Below are 10,999 nucleotides of genomic sequence, written 5' to 3' on the forward strand. Positions count from 1 at the left end.
TGAACATCTGCTGACTGTAGGCAGGTGCTGGAAAGGCAGGTGACACTTGTCCTTGCCCATGCCCCCAATTTGTCCTTCTCTCCTTGGCTCCAGCAGGCCTGAAAGAATGTAGTGAACTTTGTGCAGCCCTCCCGGGGCAGTGAACTTCCTCATGGCAAGTACACGGAGAAGGTGTGCCCTCAAAGTCAGTGTTGGGACTGGGCGGTTCATCAGGTGAACGGAATGTGCCCCGGCTATTATTGCCCTATGTGCCTTGGACTGCTGTGGGCCTGCTTGTGTGCGTTATGGGCTTCCACACTCCCATCCGTGTTTGGTGGGCTCTGGATGACCAAGGGTGGATAGTTTCCACTACTTGTCTGGGCAACAATAGTGGATTCTAGGGGCCAGCAAAAATCAGAGATTCCTGAGAAACCGGTTACTCAGCACTGGGTGGGGCTCCAGCCGTTGCTGTCTCCACTAAGTCCCGCAGGAGACCGAGGACCGCAGGTGGGCAGTCCTTGGACCCACAGGCACCTGGGCCAGGAAGAGGGAGGCTGGCGTACAACCGGCGCACCGCTCACGGGAGCGAGACAGCCTTCCAGTCCTGGGTTGGCCCTTCTTCCACCGCGCTTTCCGCGGGATAACAGGCGGACAGACCAAGCGCAGCCAAGGTCACCCGCGCCGCGGGGCCGGGGGGTCCCGACTGCCTGAGGGGCAGAACCCGCCCCCTCCGGGCCCCGCCTTCCGAGCGCGGCCGGCCTAGGGAGCAAAGGCGGAAGTGTGGGCCTCCCTTGAGGGGCGTGAGGCGTCACGGGCGTGTCCCAGGGGGCCTCCCCAATAGGGACCCGCTCCGGTGCTGGGCGCTGTCCACTGAGGTCGGCGGGCGGGCGGGGGCGGGGAGAACGCTCTCCAATCAGCGTGGTCGGCCACCCTCCCTGCCATAGGTGGGGCCGCGGGGCTGGGGCGGGCCTGAACGGGCCTCTCCCCCAATGGGCGGCGGCCCGGGGGTGGGGCCGCTGCGCGAAGGCCGGCGGCGGGCGGCGGCCGCAGTCCCCGGCGCGCGCTGGCTCCGGCGGCCACTCTGCAGCATGGCCGGCTTGGGGCGGCCGGGCCCAGCGCCCCGCGCCGCGATGCCTGCCTGGAAGCGAGAGATCCTCGAGCGAAAGCGGGCTAAGCTTGCGGCCTTGGGCGGGGGCGCGGCGCTGGTCGCTGGGGCGGGCGCGACGGAGACCGCGGGGCCGGAGACCGAGCCGCTGGTGCTGGCCGAGAGCCTGGGCCCGCTGCGCGAAAACCCGTTCATGCGGCTCGAGTCGGAGCGGCGGCACGGGGCGCGGCGCGGCGGGGGCGCGGGCGTGGCGGGGCCCGGAGCGCGGCCCGCGGAGCAGCTGCTGGAGCGGTACTGCTGCGTGCCCGGAGTGCGCACCATCCGAGCCGACAACATCCTCATCATCGAGTCGGCGCCCGGCTTTCCGCCCGCGCCCGCGCCCAGCCCGGGCCTCGGTCCTGGCGGGACCGCCCGCATCCGAGCCGCGGAGGTGCTTGTGTACGAGGCATCGCTGCCGCCCGGCCGCGTCAGCCGCCTGCTCCAGAAGTTCGACCCGCCGGCCGCACCGCGCCGCCGCGGGAGCCCGGAGCGCGTCCGCCCCACGCCGCCGCCCTCTCCGGGCCCGGCCGTTCCGCGCGTGGGCGAGCGCGCCGCCTGCTTCCAGTCCGATCCGGAGCGCTGCGGCTCAGGCCTTGGCCCCAGGCCCCGGCGCAGCGACTTCTTGCACAAGACCAGCAGCAACTCCTTCACTGTCCACCCGCGGGGCCTGCGCCATAGCGCGGGCACTCGCCCACTCCCCAACGGGCCCGCGGCCCCAGAGTCCCGGGCCGGGGCTGCCAAGGGCTTTGAGGGCTCAGCGCCTGGGCCAGGCGAGTGGAAGCCAAAGGTGGAGTCGGGGGAGGCCCCCGCCCACCAGTCCCCCAGCCAGGGGACCCCCAGTGCCACTCCAGCCGCGGCTCCGGCCCTGCCCACGCTCAGCCCTTCCAGTGCCACTCCCAGCCAGCGCCAGCGGGTCTCCGCGGCCGCCAGCGCCAACGACTCCTTCGAGATCCGGCCAGCCCCCAAGCCAGACATGGGCAGGATCCCTGCTGGGGATCTCCAGGCCCGGGCTCTGGCCAGCCTTCGAGTGAACTCTCGAAACTCTTTCGTAGTCATCCCCAAGCGCAAGACCTCTGGGGCTCCTCCTGGGGAAGGAAGGCGGTCCATGGTGCCTCCAGAGGAAGAAGTTGGCTGGGCCTCCCAGCACCCGGAGCCTGAAGCCCAGCAGGTGCCTGGAGTGGATGATGTGTCTGCAGCGGGGAGGAGCCCCTCCAGGATCGAGGAGGGGGGCAGCCCCGCCCCCGCCACTGCCCTTGTGGACCCTGCCATCAGGTGGCAGAGGCCGCCCTCACCACCGCCGTCTCCACGGGCCGCCACTGAAGCTGAGCCTGCCCAGGGCTTCCAGACTCCTGGCTTGGCCAACAGTGGCAGGGAGCCTGGGCGGCCAGGGCTGCCCATCACTTTCATTGATGAGGTGGACTTGGAGGACGAGGTTCCCCAAGAAGCCAAACTGCCCTGCTCCGGGGCTGGCGTGCCTCCCCAGTACCACCCACATCCGACCAGGCCCGGGCACTTGTCAGAGCTCCAGCGTCGGGGTGGCAACACCTTCACAGTGGTGCCTAAGAGGAAGCCGGGGGCCGTGCAGGCCAATGGCGTGGCCAGGCCAAGAGAGGCTGAGGAAGAGGAGCCAGGCAGAGTTTCAGAGCCCCCTGCTGCCGTCGGGACCTCGCCGAAGAAGCGCTACCCCACCGTGCACGAGATCGAGGTGATCGGTGGCTATCTGGCCCTGCAGAAGTCCTGTCTCACCAAGGCTGGCTCCTCAAGAAAGAAGGTGAGTGGCGGGGAGCAGGGTCCCCAGCAGGGAGGGGGAGAGGTGGCAGGTCACAGATCTGTGGGTGTAGCACGTGGCATGTTCTTCGGGTCCTGGCCTGTGCAGGTAGCCGGGGCCAGGGTGGAAGTGGGAAGGGGCAGGAAGCCCTTTGATGTGGATGGGGTGGGACTCCTGCTCAGCTCCCCAGAGAGCATACCGGCTTCACGCTTAGCAGGACTTGGCTTTGAGTGAGGGTTGACAGGCTGGTCTGAGCCTGGGCTGAGCTGCTGGGGAGTGAGGAAAAGGCTGCCCTCACTGGGGAGGCCTGACACCCTCTGGGCACAAGAAGACGTTCCTCAGATTCTTCCTGGTCGTCTGGGCAGCAGTGTGTTAACCCGGGGCGGATTCCAAGGCCAGCTCCACACGACTGTGATCAGCAGGTGCTGTGGGCTGATGCACTCTCCTTCTCTGCTCGTCCTGAGGCTGCCTCTGCCCTTCGCCTCCGTGGTTGGGGCCGTGGGGGGCGGTGGCATGCTGGCGTCATGGAGCCCCCTCGCCCGCCGTGCTGCTGGCGTTGTCCAGTTAGACGTGGCGCCTCGCCCGTTTGCTTCCTTTGGCCTTCCTGCCTCAGGGGTGGCCTTGGCACTGCCTCACTCCCTGTGCCACCCTCTCCTGCCGCTCCATCTGCCCCGTCAGGCCGCGCCTATCCCCCGCCGCGCTTCCGGCGCCCCCCACCCCTGCCCCGTCCTGGCCGCCTGACCTCGCCTCACCCTCTGTTCGCGTGCGGCAGCCACGGTCACGGCCCCACGCCCGTGCCTGTTCCCTCCCTCGTCAGCTCCTGCGTCCTGACCCTTGGCCCCAACTGCTGCTGGAGGCTCCTTTCCCCTGCTGGCCTCGGGCGGTGGAGGCGGTAGCTCCCACCCTGCCATGCGGAGGGTGGGCCTGAGGGCACTGGAGGCCGCGGAGCTCTCTGCTGAGCCCCCGTCCCAGCCCCATGGCCCCACGCCCGTCAAGCTGGGAGCCTTCTGCTGCCTCCTGGGCCTGAAGGGCTGCAGCCCAAAGCTGGGGGAGGGCTGTGGGGGTCGCCAGTGGCTGAGTGGGGGTGAGAAGGACGTGAGGAAGTTACGAGAGGAAGAAGGCCCCGGCCTGGCCTGGCCCTTGGACCAGCCTGGTCTCTGTCCTGGTGCCAGCCTCAGGGGTAGGGGGTCCAGATGGATGGTGAGCAGCCTGGCTAGGGCCCTGCCATAGCAGCACAAGCTGCTGGGAGTGGTTTATGCCTGGGCGAGCACCAGCTGCCCTTTCCAGGAAGAGCGGAACGCCCGTTGGGTGGGACAGAGGCGTGGGGCCGCCCAGCCCTTCACAGTGACCCAGGCCACTCCGGCCATGGACGCCCCCTGTGGTCCCACAGCCCCTGTGCCCATTCCAGCCAGCCTGGGGCTTCATCACCCTCCCGGTCCCCTCCCACCCCATGGTCCAGGGATGTGGGGGTCTGGAGGCCAGCAGGACATCGGGGGCCTCCTGGGCGGGGTGGGGGCTAGACCGCCGCCTCTTCCGAGGGACAGGGAGGCGCAGCTCCTCACGTGGGCATGGGCCCCCAGCCAGCTGCACACCCCGGAGCCATGCCCAGGGGGCACACACGACCTCCAATTAGTTATTTCTGGGCAGAAGCACAGATACCCTTCCTCTCCCTGGCTGCTAGGGGAGGGGGCGGCCACGCCCCTCTCGCCCTGCCCCAGCCCTAGGCTCTCCGGGTTCGCACTGTGGGCCTCTCCCCTGGGAGGTGCCCGTCTGGCGGCTCCTCCCCTCCCCTCTGCCCTCCTCACCTGCCCATCACCCACCCAGCCCAGCACGATGCCCACAGGGCTTGAGCCTCCATGCCCAAGCCCCCGACCACCCACCCCTCTGGTCCTCGGGTCTTTCTAGAGCCCGGGACCGCTGGAGCAGGCCCGGTCCCTCCTCTCAGCTTCCCCACTGATGGCGGGGAGGGGGGTAGGTGGGGGTGGGGCTGCCCTTGACTCAGGGCATCCCACCTGAGCCGTCGTGGGAACTCCTCTTGGGTTCTTGTGGGGTGGTCCTGTGGCCCCCTGGAGCTTGGGCTGAGTGGGAGACGGTGGGCGCAGGGGTACGGAGTGGGGTGGGTGCTCACCCCCGGCTGGGACTGCTGGAGCCCAGCTCCCAGCCCAGAGTGCAGGGTGGACACTCTCCAGTAACCAGCTGGGCATGCCGGACGGGCTGCGGTGAGGGTGAAGTGGGCGGAGCCAGGACCCACCCGCTGGCAACCCGGGGCAAAGTCCCCGCCGGTCAGCTGACCAGGCTTGTGCAGGTGCCTCTGGCTGCAGCCCCTGCTCCTTCTGTTCTCCTCGGGTCTGGAGACAGGTCCCGCCAGCGCACAAGTCACAGGGCGTCCTGTGACCCACAGACCTGAGCTCACGTGGAGCCTGGGGACTGAAGGGAGGTGGGACGTGACCTGCTGCGTGCCCCAGCTGGCTGAGGCAGGCCTGTGGGCCTACCCCTCCCACCCGGCCGCTGCCTGGCCAGGCCGTGCCAGGCTCAGGGCCTGTTTGCGCCCAGCCCCCTTGGTGTCCTGCTTGCAGCTGGTCACGCGGACTAATGAGAGCGTGCTAATCCGCCGGGCCCTGGCAGCGAGCCCATCCCTGTCCCCAGTGGCGGGGGATGGGCACAGAGGGCCTGGGGTCCTCGGGACAGCGCTGTGTATCCAGGGGCATGCTCCCTGCGGGCCTGGGCTGGGTGACCCCTGTGCCGGAAGCCCCTTCCTGCCTTGGGCTCCTCCTGGGGTCTTTGGCCGCAGGTCTCAGAGGGCCAGTTCCCGGGGCGGTGGATGGGGGGTGGCCAGTTGACTCCATCCCCTCTGTCTCGGGACGAGCACCTCGATGCCAGTTTTGCCTGGCCCTGGTGATGGTATGCCCATCTCCCTGACCGCTCGTCTGTGCCTGCGGGCCGGGCAGAGGCGGGCAAGGCTGCCCACAGCTGTGTGTGCCCATGGGAGGTGGCAGGACCCTGGCTCAGCAGGGCAGTGCCGGCTGCTCCTGGGCAGCCCTGCGCATGTCCCCCAAGGCTGGGCCCTCTGCTGCCCAGGACCGCGAGCCCAGCTCTTCTGAGACCCTCCCCCGCTCTCCGCTGTCCCCAGGCCCAAGGCTCTTCGCCCGGGGGCCTGGCTGCCTCTTTGGCTCCTTCCAGGGGAGGAGGAGGAACTTGAGCTGGCTGTGGTGTCCTGTGCCCTGGAGTTTAATATTTCGAGCTCCTGTAGGGCTGCTCACATCTGCCGCGGGCAGGCGGCTCCCGTATTCATTACCACCCCGCCTGGCCGGCTGAGCCCATGAGCAGGCGGTGGGGGCCTGGCCCTGGGCCCCGGAGAGGGAGGGTCCGGACCCCACGGGCCCTCCCCACCCGCAGCACAGTCTGGGCTCCGAAGCCTGTGGGCGGAAAGCAGAGGACTTTCCCCAGCATAGACTCCTGGGGCCTGTCGAGCGGACAGGGCAGGTGAAGACCGTGTGGGCAGGCCGAGTGAGAGAAGAGGGCCACTGGCCCCGCCCGGCACAGCTTCCGGCCGCCTCGCTCTGCAGAACGGTGACAGTACCCGGTGCCCCTTCCTGGGCCTGGCACAGAGCGGCTGCCTGAGCTCATGTGGGCCCTTGGGGGCCTGGTTGTGGGCGTGCCAGGCCCTGGCCCAGCCGTGGTGGTCTGTGCTGAGCAGGGCGGGTAGGATCATCCCGGTGCCTGGCAAGCTGGGCTGTGAACGCAGGCCTGGAGGAAGGCCCCAGACGACAGGAGGGGCTTGCTGGAAGCACAGAGGTGGGCTCCCGGGTGTGGCCTCAGCTGGACCTGTTCCTGCTGGCGAGTGTCAGGCTGAGAGATGTGGCTGGTGCTCTGGCTCCCTCGGGAGGCAGACCTGCGACCCTGGGGACCGCCTTGGAGGGGTCTGGAGACCCCCTGCCTTAGGGCTCCTGGTGCTGGCTGGGGTCTGGGCCTTGGGACCAATGGTCACTAGGAGTGAGGGGACCCTGGGGTGGGAGGGGACAGGAAGGGAGGGGCGGGGCCCAGGCTACAGGCAGACACCGCAGCCTGAGGGTCCAGGTGGAGGGTCTTCTCTGATGAGGGGCAGCCCCCACCGTGAGGCCGATGGAGTGCTGGGCTCCTGCTCTGGTCTGACGTCCCCACTGCACCCTGGGGGCCCCCTGCACCCAGCTCCGTCCAGCTAGAGGACCCCCAAGGCCCGCAGCAGGGCCTTCGCTGACGCGCCGCCTGCCCCCAGATGAAGATCTCCTTCAACGACAAGAGCCTGCAGACCACGTTTGAGTACCCCCCTGAAAGCTCCCTGCAGGAGGCGGATGCAGAGGAGGAGGAGGAGGACGCAGCGGAGGACGCGGAGGCTTACGGCCCTGATGGTGCAGCGGAGAAGCCCCTCACGCTGTTCCTGCCCCGGGCCACGTTCGTGAGCAGCGTGGGGCCTGAGAGCCCACGGCTGCCAGACGGCAGCTCCGGTGAGTGCCTGTCAGGGCGGGCAGGCAGGATGGGGTGGGGCGGCCCAGGCCGTGGGACTGCAGCCATACGTCCACCCATTCGGCCTGCAGGCTTGTCCAGCTACACGCCAAAGCACTCCGTGGCTTTCAGCAAGTGGCCGGAGCAGGTGCTGGAGCGGGCTCCGAGTGCGGAGCAGGCCCCGTCCAAGGAGGTCATGGTGAGCAGGGACAGGTGGTGGATGGGCGCCCGGGGAAGGTGGGCAAGATGGGGGCTCTAACGCCTGGACGTGCCCTTGACTGCCTCCACACCCCTCTCTCAGCTCACCCCCGCCAGTCAGAACGACCTCTCGGACTTCCGAAGCGAGCCAGCCCTCTACTTCTGACCTCCCACCCCCCGACCAGCACGGCCAAGGCTGAGCCCCCGGTGTCCGGGGGTTGCGCGCCCTCCGGCCTGCCAGGCTCTGCCCACCCATGTCCTGCTTGCCCTGCCTGGGGCCTCACAAGCAGGCTGGTGCTCAGGGCCCGACCCTGGGGCGCCCGGGACTCCCGACCCTGGTTTGCAGGCACTGCCTGTGGGGAGGGCTGCTCCTGCTGTCAGCTGTGTCCGGGTGGAGGCCGGTGGGACTTGGATCTCCCCACCCGCACCCCCACATCAGCCACTGTTTCTGATGATCGGCACGCCTCCCTGCCTCTGATGACGGACTCAATAAACGACACCGGATGAGCTGCCTCTACCTTCCTGCGCGGTCCTGGGCTGGGGAGAGGGCGTGTCGAGGTGCGGTCCGTGAGGCTACATCGAGGCAGCGTGGTGGAGGCCACCCACCTGGGGTCGGGTGGAGGACCATCGTGGGCGTGTGCCCAGGGAGGTGGCCCTGAATAACGCCCCACACCGCGTAGCGTGGCCCAGGCTCCTCCCCACCCGTGGCCCTCATTGCCCTGCTTCCGCTCCCAGCCACGCTTTGGCTGGGCGAGGGTCTGCCCTGTGCGTACCCCCGGTCTCTAGGGCTCCCCCTGCCCCCCAGAAGCGGGTCAGCGAGAGCTGTGGTGGGAGGCGGGACGCCAGGCAAGCTTTCTAGGGGCTGGAATCCTACAGGCCTGGGAGCGGGGGCACTGTAGCTGTCGGGTCTGAAGGCTTTCCTGAAGGGCCAAGGGCTGGGGGTGGACAGAAGGGCAGGGCAGGGAGCCTCGCTGCTTGATTAGACTGGAAAGTTCCCGGACCTACTAGGGCCTGCAGAAAGGCCATGGCAAGCTGACCACTCGCTTGGGGTCCCGCTAGCAGGGAAAACTGCCAAGAGGTGACAAGAACGGGAGCGGCTCCCGGCTGGACTGGCTGCCTGTGTGGAGCCAGGCCATTCACAATCCAGCCCTTGAAGTCATGTCTTTTCCTCTTGGAATGTCAAGCCCAGGAGAAATGCCACCTGGCCAGGCTTGGGAGGGAGGAAGGTGTTTTCCTGGAAGGGGTGGGCCCAGACTTCTGTAGACCTTTTCAACTGACACACGCTTCCCAATCTGCCCAACCTCAAGAGACAGCAGTTGTGAGGACCCCAGCGGGCTGACAGGCCAAGGAGATGGGCCCAGAAGACTCAGGAGGGACGGCTGGGCCCCAGGCTGCACAGACGCCACTCGTGACCAGAGAGAGTGGGAAGCATGGGTGCTGTGCTGCCCCGCAGCGTTCGGAGTCACTGGGCTGGAGTGCAGCTCTTCCCGGGGCTCTAAGGCCCAAGAAGGTCCCCTAGACCCGACCTTATGCTAGAGACCAGGAGCAGCGGCACCTTCAGTGCAGTGTGGGCTGTGCGCTAGGCGCAGCGGAAGCGGGTGTGGCAGAGGTCACAGGAAACGCTCAGGGGCACCCTTACCTCTACCCCAACAAGGCTGGACACAGGGAAGGTCACTCCAGGCCCTCTTCTCTCCTTCACAAGGAACCATATAACAGCCGGGCCAGTTTTGTGTTCTGACTTGGGCGGGGGGGAGGTGTGCGGTTTGCATCTGGCAGCCCCACACTACACAGGCAGCAGGGTGGCATGGATCTTTACAAAGACAAACTTTATTGACAGTCACAGGCCTCCAGGGCAAGCTCTGAGGTGAAGAAGGGCCCCAGCCCCTCCTCCACTTGCCTGGGCACCTACCGGCTAAGGAAGGAAGTCTGGGGACTCCCCCCCTGCTAAGTTTAGAAGCAGGCCTTCCCTGCAGCCCGGGTGGTGTGGGGGCCCTGCAGAGCTACGCTCCCCAGAGCCTGCGTGAGTGCAGGACTAGGACCCCCCACTGGGTGGGCTACATCCAGGGCCATCCTGTCACCCAGAGCCACTGAAGCTTGGCAGTTGCCTCTCTCGGCACCAAAGACAACAAACGGAGAAAGCTGCTTCCCTGAAGAACAAAGGTGCTTTAAAGACAGGCTTGCGGGGGGCGCTGAGCCACAGGCAGGACCCCCACCCGCGGCCTCATCAGCTCTCTTTGCCTCCACTGCTCTTCTGCTCTGAGGCTGTAGCCTTCGTCAGGTTCCCCGCTTCTCGCTTCAGGACACTAAGCAGAGTCTGCGAGCTCTCCAGGATCTGCGGACAGACACGCCAGCCAGTTAACACTCCTCCCCGACCCCACCCCCCCCACCCCCGCCCCGTCGGAAAGTTGCCACAGCCCGGCGGCCCTCTCCTACGCCGGGCCCTGATCCCCTCTGAGTATAGCCCAAAGCCCACTGCTCACACCCTGGGAATCCAGGCCCCGGTCGGCTCCCGCTCCCGCTGCTGCTCAGTCTGGAGCCAGCGACACGGCGACAAGACGCCAACAGTAGGACCCAGGCCGCGCTGTCACTCCACGGGGGCCGACGACCTGTCTAGGCGCCCCGGGGCCAGCACCCGGACCCCGAGCCCCACCTTGAGGTAGGCGGCTTCGGTCTCCGCGATGGTCCGATCGAACTCGTTCCGAGAGGCGATCTTGCGCGCCAGGTTCTCGTTGACTCGGGCCAGCTTCTCCGTCAGCTGCCTCACCTCATTCTGCAGCCTCTGCTTCTCCTCCTCCTCCTGCTGTATCTGCCGGCACAGCTCCTCCCGCTTCTGGCACAGCTCCTCGATGCCTGGGGCGAGCGGGGAGCGGGCGCGGTGGGCGCCGGGGGCCGCGGTGGGCACCGGAGCGCCGGCCCCAGCGCTCGAGGCGAGCGGCCAGCGAAGGCCCGGGCGCCCAGACCAGGCCGGCGGCCGGCGTCCCAGGGCGTCTGCCGTCTCAGGAGGCCCCGCGCGAGCCCCCGTGCTGTCTGCGGGGCTGAGCGCGCCCAGGCCCCCGCACCCTGCTCGCGCCATAGAGGCCGGCTGTCGGGGCGGCCACTCCGCGGCTCCGCCCGGCGTCCGGGCCGCTCCGGCCGGAACAGCCGCGCGCGGCGGGCCAGCGCCGGCCCGGGCCAGCAGGCCGGCGACCCCGCCGCCCTCCCAGCCTGCCCGCCGGCCTCGCCGCGCGGCCACTCACACTTGACCAGCTCGTTGTTGTAATTCTGCAGCGCCGCGCCCTGCTGGGTCATGGTCGCCGCCGGGCCCCGCCGCCCCAACCGCCGCTGCAGCCCGCCTCGGCGCCTGCGCACGATCTCCGCTCGCCCCGCCCCCGGCCGCGTCACCGCCCCTGCGCCTCTCGCCGCGCACCGTGTGCGTCATCGTCGCGCGC

The 10,999-nt window shown here is 68.4% G+C and overlaps 2 protein-coding genes across 2 annotated transcripts; one reads left to right on the forward strand and one right to left on the reverse strand.

Annotated features, from left to right (window-relative positions):
* Window positions 1–1,067: 1,067 nt before the first annotated feature.
* On the forward strand, window positions 1,068–8,021 carry TPRN (taperin). Its single transcript, XM_068979973.1, has 4 exons — window positions 1,068–2,894; window positions 7,147–7,375; window positions 7,466–7,572; window positions 7,675–8,021. Exons 1-4 carry the CDS (start codon window positions 1,068–1,070, stop codon window positions 7,735–7,737), a joined length of 2,226 nt encoding a protein of 741 aa, XP_068836074.1. The 3' UTR covers window positions 7,738–8,021.
* A 1,397-nt stretch (window positions 8,022–9,418) lies between these two features.
* Window positions 9,419–10,897, reverse strand: SSNA1 (SS nuclear autoantigen 1). The gene is made up of 3 exons (XM_068982254.1): window positions 10,808–10,897; window positions 10,222–10,421; window positions 9,419–9,903 (listed from the first exon to the last, which is right to left on the reverse strand). Exons 1-3 carry the CDS (start codon window positions 10,857–10,859, stop codon window positions 9,796–9,798), a joined length of 360 nt encoding a protein of 119 aa, XP_068838355.1. The 5' UTR covers window positions 10,860–10,897; the 3' UTR covers window positions 9,419–9,795.
* Window positions 10,898–10,999: the final 102 nt, after the last annotated feature.

This window comes from Capricornis sumatraensis, chromosome 1 (genome assembly GCF_032405125.1).
Source record: "Capricornis sumatraensis isolate serow.1 chromosome 1, serow.2, whole genome shotgun sequence".
In the NCBI taxonomy this organism is placed as follows: domain Eukaryota; kingdom Metazoa; phylum Chordata; class Mammalia; order Artiodactyla; family Bovidae; genus Capricornis; species Capricornis sumatraensis.